Below are 14,781 nucleotides of genomic sequence, written 5' to 3'. Positions count from 1 at the left end.
AGTCTTACAAGGTAATAGAATTTGATGTCAAATTCGCTTTAGAAATTTACACAAATAAGTGAAACAAACAAAAAAATCATTGAGATTTCCATGAGAAAATGTGTTTATTTTTAAAGAAATGTTTGGGCTTTTTTTTTTTACGTTTTAGGTCTCACCACCTCTTCAGTATATGTAATAAAACAGATTATTCAGAGACATGGGTCCTAAGATTTTTCCCTTCCTTTTGGTAAATATAAAACTGTTATTTAGTTTACTTAATTAACATCAACTTAGACATACTTTTAAAAAACAATCATTTATCCATAACAATAAGGTCTAAGGGTAGGTTGTTGTTGATTGGTGCCTCCAGTCAGTTCTAACTCATAGCCACCCTTTGTCCTGCAGAATGAAACACTGCCCACCGCTAGGCCCTGCACCATCCACAAGGCCGTTCCTTCGTTGGAGCCCATTGATGCAGCCACTGGATCAAGTCATCTCATCGAGGGCCTTATCAAGCATGATGTCCTTCTTCAAGGGCTGGTCTCTCCTGACAACAAGTCCAAAGTATGTAAGACAAAGTCTCAACAGTCTTACTTCTAAGGAGCATTCTAATTGTCCTTGTTCTAAGATAAGATTTGTTTGTTCTCTTAACAATCCCTGGTACTTTCAGTAATCTTCTCTGGCACCACAATTCAAATGTATAGGTCTTCTTTACTCAATATCCAATTTTCACATGCATAAGAGGTGAATGGAAATACTATGGCTTGGGTCAGGCACACCTTAGTCCTCAAAGTAACATCCTTGTCTGTCAATACTCTAAAGAGGTCTTGTGTAGTAGATTTACCTAATGCAATGCGATGATTTCATAACTGCTGTTTCCATGAACATTGATTGTGGATCCAAGCAAGGCAAAATCATTGACAATTTCAATCTCTTCTTCATTTATCATGGCGTTGTGAGGATTTGAGTTTTCTACATATGGAGTCATAATCCATATTTTAGGCTGCATACCTTGATTTTCATCAGCAAATGTGTTGGAACGGGTGGACAAGAGAAACAAATCCAGCAACACTCATATATATGTAAGAAAGAGGTTTATATTAAGAACTGAAAAAAATTAAATTAAAAATAAGAAATAATTATATATAAGGAAAACACCCCAGCCCAGTCCAACTTAAATCCCTAAATCCAACACTAGTCCATAAGTCCCTTTTCAGACTCACACAGTCACCAGCAAAGATGCAGAATGCAAGAAGATCACAAGCTGGTGGGTGCAAAATCTTGTGGATCCAATGGCATCAATCAGAGTCAGCCAGCAGGAAGGTGAAGGCAGAGAGAGAGAGAGAGAGAGAAAAGAGAAGAGAAGAGAAGAGAAGAGAAGAGAAGAGAAGAGAAGAGAAGAGAAGAGAAGAGAAGAGAGAAGAGAAGAGAGAGAAACTTCCCAGAACTGTCTTTATGAGAAGGCCATGCCCACAAGGAGGTACCATCAGGCTGTGTGATCTGATTGCAGGCCAGAGTCCCCTCCTGCAATTTTACATATCAAGTTGGCATGAAATGATGTAACTACCACAGCAAATGCTTCAAGTCACCCTCCCTTTCAGTAAGGAGGGTGTGTCCTCTGCACATCCCAAGGCTGTTAATAAGCCTTCCTCCAAGCCCGATGTCACATTCTTCTTCATATAATCCAACTTCTTACCTTTCTGCTCCTTTCTTTAATCATTCTGAACATCAGCAACCAAACTACGATCCTGATGACCTATCAACGATGAGAGCTTCTTCCTAGACTCTGTTTTCTCCTAGCACCAAACTCATTAGCATCTTTCTGCTCAAGCTCAACAAATACAGACCTCAAATCTTTCCTCCCAAATCTGCTTTAGTGCCTTAGTCCAGGGAAACATTCATACAAGCTCTCCTTAGCCACAATACCCAACTGTTCAGTAATTCTTGTCAACACAACCCTCCCATTTCATGCAGAATTTATGGTTCTAAAATTTAGATCTGAATATGCCATTGCTTTGCTTAATAACAAAGACAAGAAACAAGCCAAAGGTACAATCGCAGTCTTATCATGACATACAGGGTCAGTGTGCTTACCCACCTCTCCCCTGCCTGCCCACCCACATACAAACCACATTCTCTACGTGTACTTCTTAAGTACACCATTCACTCATCAAACAAATTCCAACTGAACAACCATCTATATGTCAAGCATTGTTCCAAGCACGGAAGACACCAGAGTAAACAAAACAAAATTTCTTATCCTTGTGGTGAAAGGCGAGAGTAAGCAAAAATAACAACCAACAAATGTCTATGATAGGTGGTGCTAAGTGCTATGGAGAAAATGAAGGCTGGAAAGAGAGGACTGACAGGGAGGAGGAAGAGGTTCTTGTTTCCTAGAAGATGGCCAGAAAAGAGCTATCAGCTAAGATGACATTTGAGCAGACACTTGAAAGAAGTGAGAGAACAAGCCACATAAATGTCTGAACCAAGTGGTCCAGATAGGAACAAATGTCAAGGTTCTGAGGGGGGAAGTTCCTATAAATGACTAAGTGACCCCAGAAAGATTGGAGTGCAGAGTACACAATGATGGAAAATGGCAGGAAGTGACATCTGAGAGCAGGGAACTGGGAGCCAGATGGTAAAGCCATGGAAAGTGAGGTTGTTGAATTTACTATATAAGAGCAATATTATGTTCACCTACATAAAATTGTCCTTGTTTTCACCTTGGAGAACGGACTATAAGGGGCCAAAGGTAGAAGCAAAAATCAAAAAGCAAATTCACTGCCACTGAGTCAATGCCAACTCACAGTGACCCTATAGGACAGGGCTAGACTGACGCTGTGGGTTTCCAAGATGTAACTCTACAGGAGTAGAAAACTATCTTTCTCGCACGGAGCAGCTAAATGGTTTCAAACGGCTGCCCTTGTAGTTAAGCAGTCAGTTTGTAACCACTGTGCCACCACAGCTCCTATAGGGAAAAGATTATAAAGGTGCAAAGAGATTAACCTTTAGGCCACTGTAGTAATTCAGTAAGAGGATAGTAGCTTGCACCAGACGATGGAAGAAGTGGTGAGAAATAGTTGGATTCTTAATATATTTTGAAGGTGAAGCCTAGAGCATTTGCTAATGGATTGGATGTGAGAGAATAACGTACTTTACATTCTCTATGCCTTTCCTTAGAGGAAAGCTTATTGACAACCTCTGATATGCAGATGATACAACTTAGCTCACTGAAAGTGAGGAGGACTTGAAGCACTTGCTGAGGAAGAACATTCTGTATGGATTACAATTCTATGCAAAGAAGACCAAATTCCTCCCATTTGGACCAAGAGGTAACCTCATGATAAATGGAGAAATGGTTGATGGTACCAAGCATTTTATCTTGCTTGGGTCCACAATCAATGCTCATGGAAGCAGCAGTCAAGAAAGAGGTCAAAAAATGCATTAGGTAAATCTGCTGCATATGACCTCTTTAGTGTATTGAAAAGCAAGGATGTTACTTTGAAGAATAAGGTGTGCCTGTCCCAAGCCACAGTATTCTCATTTGCCTCTTCTGCAGGTGAGAGTTGAACACTGAATAAAGAAGACCAAAGAAGAATTGATGCATTGGAATTGTGGTGCTGGAGAAGACTATTGAAAGTACCATGGGCTGCTAACAGGACAAACTGATCTGTCTTGGAAGAAGTATGGCTAGGCTGCTTTCGAGAGGCAAGGATCTCGTCTGGTGTACTTTGGACATGTTGTCAGGAGAGACCTGTCCCTGAGGATGACTTTACGTTTGGTAAAGTGGAGGGGCAGCTAAAAAGAAAAGGTCCTAAAAGGACGGATGGACACAGTGGCTGCATCAGTGGGCTCAAGCACAGGAACACTGAGGATGGTGCAGGATCGGGTGGTGTTCCATTGTTGTGCTGCGGGTCAGATTCAACTCAACGGCACCCAACAACAACGTGCCTGTCTTCATGCACTTGCAAGCTGTATGGCCTCGGTCAAGTCCCTTCCCCCTTTCACTTCTGGAGTCATAGCACAAATCTTTATCCTTTCTCCCAGGCTCTCTATCCCATTCTCCCCGTCACCAAGGCTACTGAAATAGGCCTCCTAACTCTTAATGTCCCCACCTCTTCATCTCTCATTTGCTATTGCACATGTCACCATACACTGCACAAATGTCACTTTCTTGTGTTAGAGGCAAAAGCAAAATGAGTTTCCCTTAAGTAATACTAAAGGGATAGAAATATTCCATAATTTCGCAGGTGATAGGAATTTCTACTTTATAGCTTGATCAAACATCTGGTTTTCACAGCTCTTTTTATTAGGCTCATTTTCAGGTCAAAATTACTTTTTCTTTTTATAGAAAATGGTCTTAAATACAGTCATTATACTGACAACGTATCAAATACGAACAGCAAAATGTGGACACTGCACAGTTACATCATATACTTTTGATTTTTCATGCAACTACAATGTATTTAACAATTAATGACCATGAAAAGTTAAACATTTATGAATATATGAAGCTATACACTTACTCCTCATTTATCAACTACCTGATATTTCACATTTAAATAGTCAAAAAATCTACTACCCACCTATTTTTCGCATTAACGGCAGATTTGACCATAACAAATGGTGTTAAAATTATGCAAGAATTTGGCTGGGCCATGAGGCTTAGGGGCCTGGCAGTTAAATAGTGATGTAGTCATCTTCCATTTTGCAACCCGATGTGCTCCTTCTCCATTTTCAAATAATGACTAGGTCACTGACACCTAGCCGTGTTGTAACTCCCACAAAATGATTGACAGGGACTGGTCAATTTACTATGCAAATAGTGGCCTGGAAATCATCCCCTGTAGTCCAGCTAGGGGAGTGGTAATTTGTCCATCTTTCTACACTTAAATAAGAAGCCCTGGTGGCAAAATGAGCTATACACTGAGCTGCTAACCACAAGGTCAGCATTTCAAATCCACCCGTCAGTCCACAGGACAAAGATGAAGCTGTCCACAGCTGTAAAAATTTAAAGTCTTGGCAACCCAAAGGGGATGTCCTACTCTGCCATACAAGGCTGATCTGAGTCAGAATCGACTGGATGTCAATAAGTTTGGTTTGGAGTGAGGCTTAACTAGGAGCCAATCCCACAAAGATTTTGGGAGATCTTGCTGCCATAAAGAAGACTCTGCAGAGAAGGATGTCCTTTGGGATCAAATCCTGTGCTCAGCATCTTGTAGACCCAGACGAGAGAATGCTGAAGAGGAAAGACAGCACGCTGGTCAGGCCTGGGAGGTGGAGACAGCTGGGCTGTGCTTGCTGGTCCACCGAGAGTGAGTTGGGAGGCCTCTGTGCATAAGCTGTGCTTGCTGCCTCACACTGCTAACATTTGCCCAGGCAGGACAGAGGCCTGGGTATGACCAGTGTGGCATGCCTGACGCCAAGAGCAACATGGCAGGAGCCACGCGGGCCCTCATGCAGTGCAAGCCTGGGTAATATGGCAACAAGGGAAAAACTATGTCATGCAGGCCTGGCATGGTTCCTAGCGATGCAGGAGCCAGCAGCAGAAGCCAAGACGGGCCTAATAACCCAGAGATCCTGTGCACGGGTATTCTTATTGGTGAGGTGAGGCCCATGGGCAGAGAAGCTTCGGGAGGTACAGAGTGGTGGTGGCGGGCAGCCATCATGTGAACACCTACCCAATGGCGTAAGAACGCAATGGCGTACATTCATGGGTCCTTGGAGGAAGGGGGTTCCCCTTTGAAATTCTGTTTCTATTATTGACGGTTTGCTTTCTATAAATAAATAGGAGCCCTGGTGATCTACGGGCTATAAGGTCAGAGGCTCAAACCCACTGGTCATTCTGTGGGGGGAAAGATGAGGCTGTATGCTCATCTTGAAAACCCAAAGGGGCAATTTTATTCTGTCCTATAGGGTTGCTGCGAGTCAGAATTAACCCGATGGCAATTGACTTGAAAATTTTTTTATTTCTATAAACAATCATTGCTTTCACTCTGCTAACATCATCTAAGTGTCTCATAAGTGTGGATCAATCACAGACAAACATAGCACCCATAGGTGGCTGGTGCCCATGGATATATGTGCCTCATTCCTAGTAGTTCGGTGGCTGCCTGGAAGTTTGAACCAGGGTGTCTGCATGTGCAGTGCAGACAGATACGAATACAGGCTGAACATGGGTACTTTAAAACAAAAGAACAGCCCATTGTCATCAAGCTGATTCTGACTGTCAAAGACCTGTAGGGCAGAGCAGAACTGCTGCCTAGGATTTCTGAGGCTGGACATTTTTTATAGAAGTAGGCTACCACATCTTTCATCCTGGGTGTCTGGTAGGTTCAAACTGCTGACCCTTTGGTTCACAGCCCAAAGCATAACCACTGCACCACCAAGGTTCTTTAGGAAGCAGGTAATGGTTTGACTTTCTGGGTATATCAGTGACACCGATACTGTCGCCAGGTGGAGCAGCGGCATACTGTGAAGAGATAACCCAAGCAAACAGAGCTCTAAGGTGGAAACACAGGAGGGGATAGGCGTGCAGTACACAATGGAGATGTGGCAACTCGGTTTCACAGTGGCAGTTAATGATTCTGAAGTTGTGGCATCAGATTTCTCAGTTACTTTATGCTGAATCTTTTAGAATTTTCTAGTGACTAGAAGGTGTTCATTCTAAATACACAGAGGCATTATTAGGTCAAGCTGGAAACGCAGTCCAGAGAACATAAATGGGTCATAATATGAGACACAGTTTTCCTGCTAATGGCATGTTCTTTCTTTACTAAAGAAACTCGGGCCTCATGTCAGCATCCCTTCATTTATTTAGAGTTCAACTACAATTACTATTTAATAAAACATCACCAAGAAAAAACACTGCAATGCTCAGTTGTAGAGAGGCATAGCCAAGCCCAGCCTACTTCTCCAGGAGCCAGCAATTATAATCATTTGACATTTTGAGATTAAAGTTGATATAATCAAAAGCGGTTTCCTTTATTTCAGTGTTTCAGTGGCGTAAGAATGTACCCCCCACACCCACGAAAAAATTATTATTATTGCTGGCACATTTCAAATTATGTCGTGAGATTAGCATCTATGAAACTTAAGTACTCAACTAGAATTAGTTTCATTGTTGTTTTATGATCTCTACAAGACTCAACTAACGCTACAGTGGTTTTGAGTTTAGTGCCTGAAAATTAAGACTCCATACTAATCCTAGAACATTAGAGACAGGAGCTCGTGACTACAGATTTTAAAACAGTTGTTCAATTGTCCGAATCACTTAACTACATAATATGTCTCAACTGTTTACAAAGAGCCGAAACAACCGGAGACACCTACCTAAGAGCACTGTTGAGGCGCTAGCATATTACTAAAGGACTTGACAATGAGCCAAGGAAAATTTGCAGACACTAGTGGGTCTGTCTCATACTGAGAAATTGACAATGATTGGCCCCATTATCGAAATAATGATACATACTCTAAATGCTTTCAAATTTTCCTCCAGGAAACATGTACAATTATTCTGCTACATGTAGTTCGGATCTCAGGATGTAGATGAGGGAGTAAATGAATGCAGGATGGAGGCTCCAGTGCTCATGTAGTTTCTAGAAAAACTATACTTGGTTTTTTTATGTTTGGAATGTTTCACCCTTCTAAGCAACTGAACGGAAGTGAACACCGCGTGTGCCCTCAGTGACTCTCAGCCTGACCAGAGTTGTCAGGCTTTGGGAAACAGGGATATGATTCTTCATCTGAGGGTATAATCCTTTCACTTCTCCCAGTAGTCCCCAAGCCTCAGAAAGACGCACACTGCCGGACACACCTATTTTACGTGATGACCAGCTACTGCCCTCCTCAGGGCTGGTGGAGAAGGGACAGCAGCCCAGGCACCGCTGGTATCGTAACACACGTGGGCACAGAGCAAACCCTGGGCCAGGTCAAGGACGTGCACCCCAGTCAACATGTCCAAGCTGGAGAAAAAAGCAGCTGCCATTGTGTTATGAGGTCCAGGACTTGCATCCAATTAAACAACAAAAACAAAACTGGTTACGACACCAGCGTCACTCTCCAGGATGAGGAGGTAAGAACATACGCACCGCATCTGTGATATCAATTTCGTAGGCTCTCTGGAAAGTCTTGCGATCGAAGAACACCAACTTGCCGCTGCCACGCCCGCGCTGAACAGAAGTGCCGGTGACGATGAGCTGGTCGTCGGGACTGAAGCAACAGTCCGTCCTGAGGGCAAAGAGGTTATACATATAAGCTTGGCACCACACCAAATAGTCATGAGGGGCTACAGAAAATGCCAACAGCATCAAGAGTGTGCACGCCAACTCTTACAGAGAACTTCCAAGAAGCCAAGTGTTTGCTGATGTTCACTCGTTTACTCTTCCGTCCACAGGCCTATGAGGTTATTATCCCCATTCCACAGATGAGAAAAATCCTTCTCCAAATCACACAAGTGCTTTAGTTTAGTTTAGTTTAGTTGGGGCTCAAACTTCAGCAGTTGGGTTCTAGAACCCCTGCTTTTAGTTTCTATCTGATAATTTTAACACAAAGGGCATGTGGGAAATCCTCAGATTCTTCAGATGATTAAGGTTGAAGAAGTGAGTGATTCTTCTGGTCATTAAAAGTTTTTCCTTTTACCACTCTAACTCCCAGACCCACATGCCACATAATGTGAATCAGGGCAAGTCCGGCACCTAGCCCCACTGGAGCGCGAGCAAACAGCGGCACGTGGGGAAGCTACAGCTCTTCTATCACAGACCGGGCCCTTCTATCACGGCCCCAGAGCTACGTATGCTGTGTAAGGCCAGCAAGTCGATGCCATGTCACAGCAACCGCACAGGACAGAGTACCTACAGTTGTCGAGGCCTGTGCTCTCTCTGGGCACGGATCCCTGGAGCGTTCTCCTGGACAGTCAGTCTTGGGGTGGGTCCAAACAGTCAAACTTTGGGTTGATAGTGCTCACCTGTTGTGCTGCCGATATGTGGAGCTCTTATCAGCGATAAATTTCTGTTTGTTCTGGGCAGTGGACCAACCATGGTACAGTTTGTGCTCTACGCATCAGTTTCCCCCCATGACGAGTCATCCCCTTCAAGCCTGTCCTGCTGGGTATTACTTAACACAGACTTGAAATTTCAGGTCCACTCAATTTAGAAACATTTTTTGTAGACACCAACCCTGGGCTCAGAGGTCAGATCTCACCTCAGCTGCCCATTTGTCTGCAACCTCAGAAAAATATTTACCAACTGTGTAGAAGGACACTAAAGCATCGGGCTTTCCTGACCAAATGAAGAACACTGCGTGATCAAGCGGAGTGCTGACGAGAAAGACACTGAGAAACTGAGCTGCTCTAAACATGCTCGGAAACAATTGGCAACGCTTTCATAGAACAATAATTTATATTTTCAAAAAACCCAGATACAAGGGCCTACCCATGATGCTTGGAAAAGTAGGAAAACTCACTGTTACCAAGTGAATTATGCAGGGTAGAACTGCACCTATGAGTTTCTGATACTGTAACTCTTTTTTAATCATTTTATTGGGGGCTCGTACAACTCTTACCATAATCCATATATACATCCATTGTGTTAAGCACATTTGTACATTTGTTGCCATCATCATTCTCAAAACATTTGCTTCCTACTTAAGCCCTTGGTATCAGCTCTTCATTTTTTCCCCTCCCTCCCCGCCCCCTCTTCCTCATGAACCCTTGACAATTTAAAAACTATTATTATTTTGTCATGTCTTACACGGCCCGATGTCTCCCTTCACCCACTTTTCTGTAGTCGGTCCCCCAGGGAGAGGGTTATATGTAGAACCTTGTAATCGGTTCCCCAATACTGTAACTCTTTACAAGAGTAGAGCGCCTCATCTTTTTACTCTCTCAGAGCAGCGGGCGGCTTCAAACTGTTGACCTTGTGCTTAGCAGCCCGATGTGTAATCACTACGGCTACCTGGTAAAGTAGAAGGGCAGTGAAATAAAGTAAAGAGGCAGGCCCTCAACAAGATGGATTAACACAGTGGATGCAGTAATGGGCTCAAGCATAGGGCCAATTGTGAGGCTGGTGCAGGACCGGGCAGCGTTACCATCTGCTGTGCTTAAGGTCGCTATGGGTTGGAACCAACTCAGTGGCACCTCCTAACACTACCCCATCAATGATACATTCAAAGAATAATTAAATATTTTCAAATGGTTCCTGCTTCAAAACCTGCACATGCTACAGTGTAGAAATATACATAAACATGAACACACTCACATACAACATTTAACCTCAGAAAAAAATGTATAGCCTGAAGAATGTGCAAAATTAAGAGGAAAAATAAAATGTATCTTTGGAAAACAAAACAAAGCCAGATTACAAACACTTTTCAAGTTTTTTGGGGGGATGGTTAAGTAATTTTATTTTATTTTTGTAATCATTTTATTGGGGGCTCCTACAGCTCTTAAATAACATTCTATACATCAACTGCATCAATCATATTTTTGCCATCAACATTTTCTAAACATTTACTATTTGAGCCTATCAGCTCCTCTTTTTTCCCCTCTCTCCTCCCCGCAACCCTTGTGACCCCTTGATAAATCATAAATTATTATTGTTTTAATATCTTATAACAACTGCTGTCTCCTTTCACCCATATTTCTGCATCCTACTCCCCGGAGGGGGGTGGAGAATGTGTCAATCAGTTCCCCTTTCCTCCCCACCTTTTCCCCTACCCTCCTGGTATTGCTACTCTCATTTCTGTTCCTGAGGGGCTGTGTCATAAGCTCTATCTGTACCAGTGTACATGCGCTGGTCTAGCCCTATCAGGACTGGGGTCATGACAGTAGGGGGTGAGGCAGCATCAACGAACCAGAGGAATATTGTGTGTTTCAGCAGTGCTATACTCTGCCCTGGTTGACTTATCCCTTCCTTGTGACTCTTCTGTGAGGGGATGTCCTATTGTCTACAGATGGGTTTTGGGTCTCTGCTCCAACCCCCTTGGTCTCAACAATATGTTTTTACGTTTTGTTTTGGGTCTTCTGATGCCTATTACCCAATCCCATTGACACCTCATGATTGCTTAGGCTGGTGTGCTTCTTCCATGTGTACTTGGTTGCTTCTCTGCTAGATGGCCGCATATTTAACTTCAAGCCTTTAACACCTCTGATGCTATATCTTTTGAAAGCAGGGTACCATCTGCTTTCTTCACCACATTTGCTTATGCACCCACTTTGTTTTCAGCGATTGTGTGTGCCTGGGAGGGTGAGCACCACAGAATGCCAAGTGTTATTAGAACAAAGTGTTCTTGTGTTGAGGGAAGGCTTGATTAGTGGTCCAAAGTCCATCCACATCCTCAATGCATTGCTATATAAATATATGTACATAGTCAATACCTCTATTTTTATGAATTAATATATTTACATAACTGCACACCTATGTTTATCTCTATCCATAGCTTTGCTTCCTAGATCTTCCCTGTGTTTCCTTTTACCTTCCTCCTGCCCCACCATCACGCTTGCCCTTCTTCTGCCTTTTAGTCGTTCCTCTCAGCTAGATTGCTGTTGCTCCAACATCACCGAGTCTCTGAGTCCTCCTCATTGTTGCTTTTAATTCCCTAGTTGATCCCCTGTCTATGGCATTGTTTCCTCACCGCTAATTTCTGTCCCCCCCCTCCCCCGCTTCATCCTCCCCACTAGCTCCCTCCGGAACTGTTGGTCCCGTTGATTTCATATTGGTAGACAAACAAAAAGAAAACAAAAGATTGAATAAGGAGAGGAAACAGAAAAGAAAAAGGAAAAACACTAGCAAAAAAACAAGAAAGCATACATAATTCCAGGTCTATCCACTGACCTTTATGACTATCTCCCAACCAGTCCTGGGGGTTTCTGGGAACTGCCCCTCCTAGTCTGAAGTCTATTTTGGGGGCTTCTCAGGGGTTTTGTGGCTTGGCTTTGCTCCCATTGCTGATCTGTTATGTTCCCTGCGTGGTTTGCCCTACTCAAGTTCTTTTTTCCAGAAGATCTAAATGATATCTAAGTTATACTTCAGGTAAGAAATTTCTTTGTCATTTTCCTATGCTGATCAAATATTAAAAATATGCTACTTACATTGGAAACATGGTGGGAAGTCCAGAGGCTGAAAAAAGTGGCTTATTAAACTGTCGGACGTCCCATAATTTTAATGTATCATCACCTGTAAGAAGAATGAGAAGGAAAAAAAATAAGGAAATGTGAATTTTGAAAAAAAATGTCTTCCAAGTTTACAGATTGCTAAACTTAGTGGATTATTTTGAACAGAAAGAAAATTTAAAATGCCAGATGCACATATGCATGTTTTCTTTTATTAACTGTGCAGGGAGCTTGAAGACAGTGGTTGTGAGAACGGTAGAGAGCTGGATGATGATGAATTGGCCTTGGAGAATGGCTCTCCTGTAGATGCAGCAACTCCCGGCTAGAAGAGGCCCTGGAGAATCCATCAAAGTGTGATTTTAAAGCAGATGGCAGTTCCCAGTGGTGCATTTGAGCACAACCTGACTTCCCGAGGAGATCGGAATCTAATAACCACCAGGGCTGAAGATTTTTCAATTCACAACAGATCCTCTTTCCCCAGGGTGAGAAGGTAGGGCCATCCATTAGCATTAGTGAGGGAGAGCCCCGTGACTCCCCCTCCCCTCCTCCGCTGTAACTCTCCCTGCTGCTGTCATTCTTCACTTCATTGGAGAGCACAGCTTTTCCCAGCCACTTAAGGAATAATGAATATTCTTTCAAGAATCACTTTTTAAAATATAGTTCTACAGCACTACTAATTCCTGACCAGTACAAAAGCCAAAAACTCATGGAAGTAATGTCCTTGCTGGCCTTTCTCCCCAGTGCCCACAGCTGAGATCTGCCCCACCTTCTGGGGCCCCACAAGGAATCAGTATCAGGTGCAAGAGAGGGGAGTGGAGAGTTCAAATGAAAATCCCCAGTCTCTCCCCAGTGATCCTTCTTCTGAAATCCACAACTAACTGGCCTCGTGCAGCTGCTTGTACTGGGTGAACTTTTGTAGATGAAGTCTTTACAAAGGTTACATAGAAAGCCAGAACCTTAAACAAAAGGAAAACATCAATCTGCACGCAGCCTCTCGTTCCCCTAGCCATCAAGGCCTGCAGCTAGCTGGAGGACCTTACAAGTCCAAGCAACTCTTTGCTGGCCAGACCGCCTTCTGCCATATCGTGTACGCCCAGGAAGGAAAGTGACAGAATGCAGTACGGATGCTGTCTCAGCCACCCAACAGCTATTCTTGGATAGAAGGGAAAGGTAGGAATTACCACCACAATAGTTTATTAATTGTGTGAAGCCTGGCCTTTTTCAAAATCCTCTGGGGAGAATTTTCAGACTATACAGCCCTCCTTCCCACTCCACCTTGGAAACTGGAGTATGCCACCCTAAAGATGCCAGTGAACTTTAAAACATCTAAGTGGAGCATCTGTCATTTGTAAATCCCTCCTAGAGGATTAGGAGCCCTGGTGGTAATAGTGGCCCACGTTGAGCTGCAATCCTCCTGGTTGGCAGTTCAAAGCTATCAGCAGCTTCAATTAAACAGCTAGTCTCAGAAACACACAGGGAGTCACTGTGAGTCAGCACTGACTCGTAGCAGTGAGTTTAATTTTGGGGGGTTCGTAGAGAATCCAGAGCCACTAGAACATACGAGGGGGTACCCCCCCCAAAAAAAACTGGAATCCTCCCAACCCAGCTTTGTATTTTAATTTTTTTTTTTTTACAAAATAATCTTATCGCCTTCAAAGTACTCTCCATTACACTTAATACATTTGTCAACTCTGCGATTCTATTCTTGGAGAGACATTTTTCAAACTCATCTGTTTGAATGGCTGACAGCAGCACCTCTGTCGTGTTTTTCTTCACCTCTTCTACATAGTCAAATCGCTGTCCTTTCTTGTTCCTCTTCATTTGCAGGAACAAGTCGCAAAGAGTGAGGTCAGGTAAGTAGGGTGTGTAGGGTAAGAGAGACATGTTTTTCCCAAATCTGACACACTGAGATGGCTGCGTGAGCAGGTACATTGCCATCATGGCAATTCTAGGACTTTTTTTGTCACGTACTGTTATACAATTTTTTTCTGAACCTCTAAATTGCTTAATTAAAGCTGGGCCAAATCTTGTTCCCTCCCTCTACCCCGACTACCCTTATACTGGACTGTAGATTCTTTCAGAAAAGGAAGCCTGTCCATGATGGTCACAGTTTATACACAGCCCCTAGCATATTGCCTAACTCTGCATATGATCAGTATGTGATAGTTGATTGCGTAAATAAGCAAGGTGTTGCTAGATGCATCTAGCTAAAGTGCCGTGCCTTCTCTGGTCTAAAATTAAAGGCTAAACTCTTTGGTTAACATTTAAGACCCTCTAGGGGAGAGGTCCTCAAACTACAGCCCGCAGGCCACGTGCGGCCCACTAAGGACATTTATCCGGCCCGCCTGAGATATGTGCAGTGTGCATAGGAATTTGTTCATAGTTGAGTTTTTTTTTAAAAACTATAGTCTGGCCCTCCAGTGGGTCTCAGAGCCAGTGAACTGGCCCCCTGTTTAAAAAGTTTGAGGATCCCTGCTCTTAAGACATGGCTTAGCCTATTTTTCCTGCTCTTTCTTTGCTCTTTCCACAAATGGTCCCCCTTGAATCCATCAGTCGTGTCCCATACGTTCCCATAATGCTTTGCTTATAAGCTCTCATCTCTATATTTCATCTCTTATCTGTCAATACACAGCCTAACCATGTGAGCAAGATTTAGCAAAAAAATCTGAAACAACATGTATCGAATCATATGA

General features: G+C 43.2%; 1 protein-coding gene across 1 annotated transcript in view; it reads right to left on the bottom strand.

The window, feature by feature from the left end:
• WDR70 (WD repeat domain 70) overlaps window positions 1-14,781 on the bottom strand; it is a 279,175-nt gene that overhangs the window by 44,100 nt on the left and 220,294 nt on the right. The window contains exons 12-13 of the mRNA XM_075540952.1: window positions 12,068-12,152; window positions 8,070-8,208 (exon numbers count right to left, since the gene is read on the bottom strand). Of these exons, the coding sequence (XP_075397067.1) occupies window positions 8,070-8,208; window positions 12,068-12,152 (224 nt within the window). The remainder of the gene's footprint in view (window positions 1-8,069; window positions 8,209-12,067; window positions 12,153-14,781) is intronic.

The sequence above is a fragment of the Tenrec ecaudatus genome, chromosome 2 (genome assembly GCF_050624435.1).
Source record: "Tenrec ecaudatus isolate mTenEca1 chromosome 2, mTenEca1.hap1, whole genome shotgun sequence".
NCBI lineage: Eukaryota > Metazoa > Chordata > Mammalia > Afrosoricida > Tenrecidae > Tenrec > Tenrec ecaudatus.
The sequence above is the reverse complement of the archived record's forward strand: the minus strand, read 5'-3'. Positions and strand labels throughout refer to the sequence as shown.